This window comes from Paramormyrops kingsleyae, chromosome 3, assembly GCF_048594095.1.
Source record: "Paramormyrops kingsleyae isolate MSU_618 chromosome 3, PKINGS_0.4, whole genome shotgun sequence".
Lineage (NCBI taxonomy): Eukaryota > Metazoa > Chordata > Actinopteri > Osteoglossiformes > Mormyridae > Paramormyrops > Paramormyrops kingsleyae.
This window is the reverse complement of record NC_132799.1, coordinates 908,465-917,645: the sequence shown is the minus strand read 5'-3', so window position 1 is coordinate 917,645 and position 9,181 is coordinate 908,465. Positions and strand designations below refer to the sequence as shown.

Sequence of the window (9,181 nt, the reverse complement as noted above, 5' to 3'; positions counted from 1 at the left end):
CAGCCCGACGGCGTCACATGATCGCGCCGGCCTCTAAGTGCAAGTCGGGGAGGCCGGGCGATCCAGTGCAACGGTTATTGGAGGAGGCGTGTTTCTGCGAGCTGTGCGGGTTACCCGGACCACTGGATCGTTTCAGGAGCGTTCCTTATCGTCTCCTGTTCCACTGCTCCGCCATAGCCCGGGGTTGTGTCGACGGGTAGGGGGAAGCACTGGGCTCTGTGTTTTAACACTGATGCCGATAGGCCTCGGGTGTTTTGATAAAGCCGGTGGGATCGCAGCTGCATCCATCCGGCCGGAGAGCGCTGGACTACTGCCTGCTTTTTATTAAACGCAAGTGTCGGATCGCAGTAGACGGTCGTACGCAAAGCGCGTAGCGGCGCCGTCTGAAGCCCCTGGAAGACGGTGAAGGGAGAAGCGCAGTCGCCGGCCGCAGTGCATCGGCGCCATGGGTTTGCTGTCACAGGGCTCCCCGCTGGGCTGGGAGGAGACCCGGCGCTACGCCGACTACATTCGGCAGCACGGCATCATACAGTTTTTAAACATCTACAACAAGGTGAAGGATCGGCAGAAGGACGTCCTCAAATGGGGAGACGAGGTGAGGACCCCCCACACACAATGCTTCAAACCACCCCCCCCCGTGACACGTGCCTTTTTGCGCACTTTTTGCTCCAGCGTTAATTAATTGTTTCTGGAGTGCGGCGATGCCGTTCTGGCCGAGAGCAGATGCGCATTTAGGCGCATGGACAGGTCGCGTGTCATTTCCGCGGCGAATTGGATGCCGGTAAAACGCCCCCCTTTTTGTTAAAGTGACCCGGAGCCCCAAGGGGAAGCTGATGGAGCGAAGATGTATGAGTGGAGAGAAGAAAATTTCCTGTCCTATTGCGAGACTTCGCAGAACTTCTGCATTTCTGTTAACTGCGCTGGTATTCTCGCTTGAAGGTGTATTTAGGATTATGCCGCCCTACACTGAAATGTCCAGAGAGCGGGTTCGGATTTAATCCTCAACTCCGACACCGCGCAAAGTTAGTTTCATATTCCAGTTCTAGCAGCAGTATGTTTAAACAAAATCAAGCAGCATTACTTGGTTTGCCAGTTTTCTTGACGGACGGATTTTATGTACTATTTCAATGTCTATGTGCGCACTTCCCGTTCAATTCCTGTCTCTCTTACAATCTATAGTGATGAATGGACATTGTAGTTTTTAATAAATACATATAAAATATTAGTTTTAGTAGTCCATTAATTCTATGTCGTACTTTAAACGGACACGATACAATGCTTAATAGTAACGCAAAAGCAAAGCGAAATCTCTCAGAAGGGCTCATTTTCCCTCCCATGGGCACTAGCGGCTCCCCGCCATCCTAGTGGACTTTAACCTTAATAAGATGACAGCCGGACATCAGTTATAAGAATCTAGTATTTAAAATGATGGGAATGGGTAACTGATGAGTAGAAATCCTGTACAAATTCGGCACATTAGTCACAGGATTGCTCCGCCTGCCTATTGCGCTGTATGGACTACATTTAAAGTTACAGTGCACAAAACCTGTATTTTAAAGACAACATACTGTCTTGCAGTGTTTGCAATAAATTGGGTTGGTGAGACCTTCATAGTGACATGTAATGACGTTCTGCAGCATGCATTTCCCCATCATAATGGCCAGTATATTGCTGGCAATTAAATGTTTGTATTTTGTTTTGTTTTTCTTAAGTACCAAGGGTTGTATGTGGTAATGCCTTATTTCTCCATACCTGGACATGTTTCTGGTCTTGGGTCTCCACCGGCATTTTCCTGGTAAATGGTGCCATCCACACAGCAGCCCTAGTTTCCTACGTCAGGAATGCTGTCGCTTTAGCTTAATCCATGACATGATGAAAGCTGGAGCACAGCAGGGTTAAGTTAACATGAAGTGCGTAAAGTTCTGTGTGACCTCTTCGCAGGTACTCTGGCCTTGCTGTGTGCTGTACGAGTGTTGAGTGAAATACTGTTAATATAATTTTGAGAACATAATGACATCTTCTTTTCTTCAGCTCCAGCTGTTCTACTTGGATCTCGCATAATGACGAGCAGTGACAGTCTTCCTTTGCTTTACTGTAAAACTTCTGGTCTAGCTTCTGTCTCATAACTGTCAACACATCTGTGTTAAGCATCTGGTGAAAGAAACCTGATTGTTTATCTGAAGCATTCAAACCGGCTTAGGTGCTGAAAACGGTTTTGGGCAGGAAAACAAATGTTGATATCGCTGCTTTTGCGTAAAGAGATACCAGAAGGCGTTTGGACTCGTCAGCATACACTTTTTATCAGCAAAGTTAAATGCTTTTCAGGGACACAGACCGAAAGCCCTAAGATGTTTCGCAGTTTGAATGCGGTGGCAGAGATTATCGGCATGTCTCCCGGGGGCCTCGTCATCTTTATAGTGTGTTCCCTATGGATAAAATAAAGGCCACCATTTCAGTATTTCTTATGGGGGTGTCACTTTGTCTTTAATATGTTACCAGATTTAAACATTTTCCTTTAAGGTGGAATACATGCTCGTGGCAATGGATGAAGAACAGGAAAAAGTCCGACTCGTGCTGAATGGGGGAGAGGTTCTGGAAACACTCCAGAACAATGGTGAGAAGAGCAACCCAAAGTAAGTGAGGCCCTTGGGGGTAGGTCATTGGGGGGGGCGGTTTCCCCAGGGGGTCCCCAAACAAGACAGGTGTCTGGCCACCTGTCTGCAGTATCACCTGCTCACGGCTTTCATCTCCAGCTTTCATTTGTTTACCAAATGATCGTTGCCCTAGTCTCTGACACTTAACTGCTCCTGTACTGTTTTTCCTCCCATGTGACCCAGCCATCCCACACTCTGGAGGCCAGAATATGGAAGCTACATGATTGAAGGAACTCCAGGGCAGCCGTATGGTGGGACCATGTCTGAGTTTAACACCGTGGAGAAGAACATGGGCAGGAGGCGGCAGGAGGCATCCTCAGTGCTGGGGAAGAGCGAGACGCTGTGCACCATCACCTCCTTCCCCAGGTGAACGCTTACTCCCTTCCTTTGGTTCCATGGCAGCTGTTTGCTTTGGCTCATGCTGATGGAGGAGAAGATGTAAGATCAGAGTGCTCCCCCGAGGCCTGGAAAGGACAGCTATTCCTGGAAGGACAGGAAAGGCCTCAAACTTCAGCTGGATACTGTCGAGTGTCGCATTAGCTCGATAAACTTGTTCTGAAAACTGATGTTCATCCATGTCAGCTGTCTCTCAGTGGATTTCCAGTTGTCCTCTGGTTTTAAGTAACCTTAAAGTCACTTTTGGGGGAAGTTACTGCCAGTGCAGAGTGGCTTCTACACAAACAGGCACCCTTTCACGCTCCCTCTCTCTGTCACGTTGCCTAGGAACAAGTTTGTGTATTCTGCTTTACTGTCACGCACCAGAGGACAATAGACACACACACTGGGGGCCCTGGGGCTGAATTTGACCCTGTAACCGTGAAACTTTTAACTTTATGTTGAACAGCTTTGTGCAGTCTCTATTGGGGCTGATGATAAAGAAAAGGGGTTTCTGAAGATGCTCTGAGATGGAGGCCCTGTGGGGGGGGCTGCAAGGTTTCCCCCTGAATTCATGTCTGTGTTGGACCTTTCAGACTGGGCTGTCCTGGCTTCACCTCGCCAGAATATAAACCCACGCCGGTGGAAGAGGGAGTCTCCAAATCTCTGTTTTTCCCTGATGAAGCAATTAACAGACACCCGAGATTCAGGTAGGTAGCGTGTTTGTTAGCTTGGAGTCGGGGGGGAGCTTCGTCTCGGCTGGGGGGGGGGGGGTGTTAGGCGTTCTCCAGGCTGTAGGGATCTCTGACTCTGAGACATTAAACACAGACCAATATAGCTTGCCTGTTGGTTGTCCAGTCATAGTGGGGTGAAAACTGTTCCCAAAGGAGAGGTGACGTGCTATGCTGTGTGTTCCGGTCGGCCTCACCTGCCCACTTGGCTACATAACGCTCAGCAGCAGCTATGGAAAGATGAGTCAGTCAGTCTTGACGTCAGAGGAGACTATGAGCAGCATCGTGGCCGGAATCATTGGAAACTTCACTGCCTCTCATGAGCAAGCAAAACCAGCTTTACTCATGCGCAGAAGTGTAAACAAAAGCCGTGGATAGGAAACCAACCTGACAAATGGCTGGCTAGTGGGGAGGGGGACAGGTGCACTGGAGACCGTTACTCTGAAGTGTTACCTTTACTCTTTACTGTGCAAAAATGTGTATTTCACTAAGTGACATTTAAGCCTGTTTTATTCTTCAAAAGCCACCAGCATAATTTGCATTTTCATGTGTTTGCATCGAGACGTTTTGAAAATCAAATGATGTGCTGTTCACTTCACAGCACCCTGACCAGAAACATCCGCCACAGACGGGGTGAAAAAGTGACCATCAACGTCCCGAGTGAGCGTCCGGGCCTGGCCGCAGGGTGCTGGGCTCCAGCCCTGCCTGCAGTTTTATTTATTTTTAAATGTTATGTTGAAAAAATGCACAGGGGAAGGACTCCAGTTACGTTTAGCTCACTCTGAATCTTATCTACAGTAAACGGGAACACTGCAGATTCTAAAACAATGTGACAGTCCAAAGGTAACAGAGCTGCCTAAGCTACACTCTCTGCAACAATAAGCAAGTGACTGAATGCTTGCCAAAGTAATCACGCCTCTTAAGTCTGCCTTTCTTTGAACTCGGCTTGAGTTTTTCCCGCAGATTGTTGCGGCCCAGTACATACATCTTTGTGATGTGTACATGTTCCCACGGTGACTGGGAAGTGTGGATGGATTGTGAATGTTGCTGTCTTATTAGTTTTTAAGGACAAAAACACGGCGTCTCCATTCGTGGAGACCTTTCCTGAGGACGACGGTGAGGCCGCGTCGGCAGCCCTGCCTGACCACATCTACATGGACGCCATGGGCTTCGGGATGGGTAATTGCTGTCTGCAGGTACGTCCACCGCAGGCGACACAACAGGCCACTAGTGAGATTTGTAATGATGGACCAAATGATCAGCGTGCAGTGGGGGCTGAGGGTACGGCTGACACTTACGTTTGCTTGCAGGTGACGTTCCAGGCCTGTAGCATAAGTGAGGCGAGATACCTGTACGACCAGCTGGCTACCATGTGCCCCATAGTGGTGAGGACAGTCCTCTAACTTCTGATGGTTTGTGTGGTTTGGGAGCAAACCCCTATCTAGTGACTTTTCAGACTTTATTGGCGAAGCTGGTCTTGGCACCTGTGTGTCTTTGTGGATGCCCCCCGTCTGCCACGAGCTGAAGGTTTCCCTCTTTTCAGATGGCCTTGAGTGCAGCCTCTCCGTTCTACAGAGGCTACGTGTCAGACATCGACTGCCGCTGGGGTGTGATCTCCGCCTCTGTGGATGACCGAACGCGTGAGGAAAGGGGCCTGGAGGTAAGGTCTGGTGGCCCAACACAGCTGCTCCAACTGTACTGCAGAGGTCGTTATGTCTGTGTGTGTGAAGTCTGCGTGTCTGACAGGGACATAGACTTTCCTGTTCTGATTTCCTGAGGATGATATGGAAGATGGGGAAGTTTCTGGTTTGGAATTTATCATTGTCTTCCTTGCAGCCACTGAAAAACAGCAAATTCCGGATCTTTAAGTCACGATACGATTCGATTGACAGCTACCTCTCCGGCTGTGGCGAAAAATACAATGACATAGAGTTAACGATAGACGAGGAGATCTACAGACAGCTTCTGGAGGCAGGTAAGGAGCTAAAAGGTTTCCTGTGCATTTCCTGAGCTTTTGTGTCTGTCCTGTGATCTGCTTGCAAATTGAACACTTGTGGATTTTAAATCTTGGTAAATGGAACCCCCTGTCAGGTATCGACAAACTGCTCGCTCAACATATTGCGCACCTCTTCATCCGAGACCCACTCTCTGTGTTCGAGGAGAAGATTAATCTGGATGACGACAATGAGTCGGATCACTTTGAGGTCTGTGCCTGTTTGCTGCCTTACTTAGTCCTTTTTCCACAGGATCTGAAGGCCTGACTGATTGCAAACTACAGAAGTTAGACATTAAGCATGTTTAAGCTGACTGATCTGGTGTTCAGGTGACTGAGATTAATGATTGGCTGTAGGGTTATTCCAGGTATGTCCCACAGTTAAACACTGGGTCATCTTTTTGACAAACACTCTGTCTTATTTTGTAAAGAATATTCAGTCGACCAACTGGCAGACTATGAGGTTCAAACCACCCCCCCCAAACTCCGATATTGGATGGAGAGTGGAATTCCGCCCCATGGAGGTAAGATCAGTGCAGGATATCCAGACTGGAACCAAAACCCATGTGAGAGATTGTGAACGCCCAGTGAAGCTCCTGTCCGGGTTGGGTGGGGTTTTTGTTTTGTTTTTTGTTTTTTTTACTTCTCATGTTTTCCTCCTACCCAGGTCCAGCTGACTGACTTCGAGAATGCTGCCTACGTTGTTTTCATTGTGTTACTGACCAGGGTCATTCTGTCTTACAAGATGAACTTCCTGATCCCCTTGTCGAAGGTAGGAATGACGTGCGCTAACATGAGATCAGGAAAACCCTGGTGTGACGGTCAGGCGCTTAGCTTGCGTTTCCTGTCACATGGTCGCTCTGCTTGGTCCCACCTCAGGTAGACGAGAACATGAAGGTCGCCCAGAAACGCAATGCTGTGCTGGATGGGAAGTTTTACTTCCGGAAGGATATTTTTAAAGGCGAGTCTGATGGGGGTGAATTCTGCAGTTTAGACGAATCTGTAGTTCAAGGTTGCTCTTGCATCAGTGAGAACCTGATGATGGACAGGAGGTAGTGTGACCTGAAAACTGCGTGGCTGAAGCACTTAGTAACTGAAACACATTTGGTCCGTTTACATAATCGAACTGCATATTGACTGTTTAAGTGCGTGTCAGTTTACACTCATCTTTTAAAGTATGCTTTTACATTGTTGCCCCCCCCCCCCCAGGCTGCAATGCTGTAGTGGAGGGAGCTCCAGCCACCCCAAACGGCCTGGAGAGCGGCGATGACCATGAGGAATACACCCTCATGACAATCGATGAGATCATCAATGGAAAGGTCAGTGTCCTGTTGTCCCCCATCCCAGCCAGATTCTGGCTGCTGACTAGCCAAAATGTTCCGATGCCTCTGTTTTAGGAGGGCGTCTTCCAAGGACTCATTCCCATCCTCAACTGCTACCTGGAGAACATGGAGGTGGATGTAGACACGCGCTGCACCATACTGAATTATCTGAAGCTAATCAAGAAACGAGCCTCAGGTTGGTGGAATTCCTTACAGTGACACTTGGACATGCTCATGTTTCTGCTTTAGAACTTGTGTGTTCAGCAGCACCAATTGCATAGATTAGAATGAGGATGGATTTCATACTGGAGTTTGGCAGTGGTGCATTCTGGGATGCCCTTGTCACAGAGAGCCCCCCAGCTATAACCAAGTGTTCTGTATCCCACGCAGGTCAGCTGATGACTATGGCAAAATGGATGCGGGATTTCGTCTCTAAGCACCCGGAGTACAAGCAGGACAGCGTGATCACTGACAAAATCAACTATGACCTCCTTCGGAAGTGTGACCACATTGCCAATGGACATGAGCACTGCCCCGACCTTCTAGGGGAGCCAGTCAACCGTGGAAAATAAAGGCCGTTCTGAGGCGCTAACGAAATTCCCAAATGTTTCGGTTTTCAAATCCCTCTTTCTGCACAAAATGACCAAACCTTTGGCTGAAGACGGCAGCCAATGGTCCATTCTGATTAACTTGGTGGGGGAAGAAGCCCACCCCAAATGAAGGGCGATTATGCTGGACCTTAGCTGGAAAAAAGCTGTACATATTTTTCTCCTGGTATTTATGGGTAACAGATTTCTTTCTGCACACATGACAGGCTCCTCATGTGCTTTCACAGGAGTTTACTGTAAATACTGTACAGTGGACGTCGTCATGCCCATTATAACCCGCATCTAACTCGATTTTAATTTTATGTATTCTTTTGATCGAATGATACTCCAGTATCTTTAGGGAGCATTTGCTGTGATGTTGCGTTGATTAGCATCGTAATGCTATGTTGCTGAAGGCTAATCATTCACCATTTTGAACGGAGTAAAGGTATTTTTTTAAAATATAATATGAGGGGCTTACTGTGCATTTCAGAAGTTTTTCCCTTAATACATATTGCCTAAATAATGATTAGCAGGAATTCTAACTAGCAAAGTTCAGTTTTTATATTCTAATATGAATCTTGTCCTTTATTCATGCAGGTTTCCTTTATTTTTGTATCTGATAAACATGGACTGGAAAGCTGACCTACCATAACTTGACATCTGTGAATTTAATGAGCATCCATCTGTCAATCCATGTATTTTGTGTAACTGGTTTGGAGAGCCGGGTCACTGTAGGGTCAAAGCCTATCCCAAGTTAAAAATGTGACTTACCTTTTTTCTTCCACTAGAGGGAGCCGGAGAATAAATTTACGTTCAGTTCATAGAGTCTGATATGTCTTCTATTTTTAAACATTCACTTAAGCAGATTTATGGAAAAAAAAAAGCCACAGATTGTTATGAGAGCAGGTATTTTTGTGGTATGTAGTGCTGGATCCGTCTGATGCTTATAATAAAGACTAGGGTTCACAGAGATTATATTCTACCTTTAACATGACTGCCATACTGTTTTTAAATATTCTAAATGTTCTGTGTTTAGTATGCACTGTGGCTGCATGATATTGAGAGAATTCACAGTATTTGAATTATTCTGCAATATTGTAATATTTCTGAAGCAGAAAGTTGGGTTCTTTTGGCTGTAATTTGGAATAACTATCTACCAATGATGTCCAAGTAAGTTTATAAAGTTGTCAAGATTTCTGTCAGCTAATCCCTCGCTTTTACGCCGTTTTGTGTCCATAACTGGTTCTTGTTTGCTTTCTTCATCCTCACTTGTTTTTATTAAATTTGTAAGAAACACATCACACCATCTATAAATGCAACAACAAGGACAAAGACTGCATGCAGAGCTCATGCAAAAATACCAGCAGTGAACTTTAGATTTTTTTTAAAACAAAAATTAGATAACCTTGAAAAGGCGCAATCACTAAAACCGCAACGCTTACTAAACTTTCTTCTCCATTGAACAAATATCTTCCTGTTCGGTAAGTCTTGTTGTAACAATTTCAAAACGCTGCAT

General features: G+C 46.6%; 1 protein-coding gene across 2 annotated transcripts; it reads left to right on the top strand.

Annotated features, from left to right (window-relative positions):
• The first annotated feature begins 11 nt into the window (after positions 1-11).
• gclc (glutamate-cysteine ligase, catalytic subunit) lies at positions 12-8,486 on the top strand. 2 transcript variants are annotated; one of them, XM_023829087.2, is made up of 16 exons: positions 12-595; positions 2,521-2,633; positions 2,838-3,020; positions 3,626-3,739; positions 4,362-4,420; positions 4,820-4,956; positions 5,071-5,145; positions 5,304-5,420; positions 5,597-5,735; positions 5,852-5,964; positions 6,185-6,277; positions 6,421-6,525; positions 6,633-6,714; positions 6,963-7,072; positions 7,151-7,271; positions 7,466-8,486. In XM_023829087.2, exons 1-16 carry the CDS (start codon positions 446-448, stop codon positions 7,645-7,647), a joined length of 1,893 nt encoding a protein of 630 aa, XP_023684855.1. In that variant the 5' UTR covers positions 12-445; the 3' UTR covers positions 7,648-8,486. The 2 variants fall into 2 exon arrangements, with proteins under 2 accessions (XP_023684855.1, XP_023684856.1); XM_023829088.2 differs by lacking the exon at positions 12-595 and adding an exon at positions 1,003-1,022.
• The last annotated feature ends 695 nt before the right edge of the window (positions 8,487-9,181 follow it).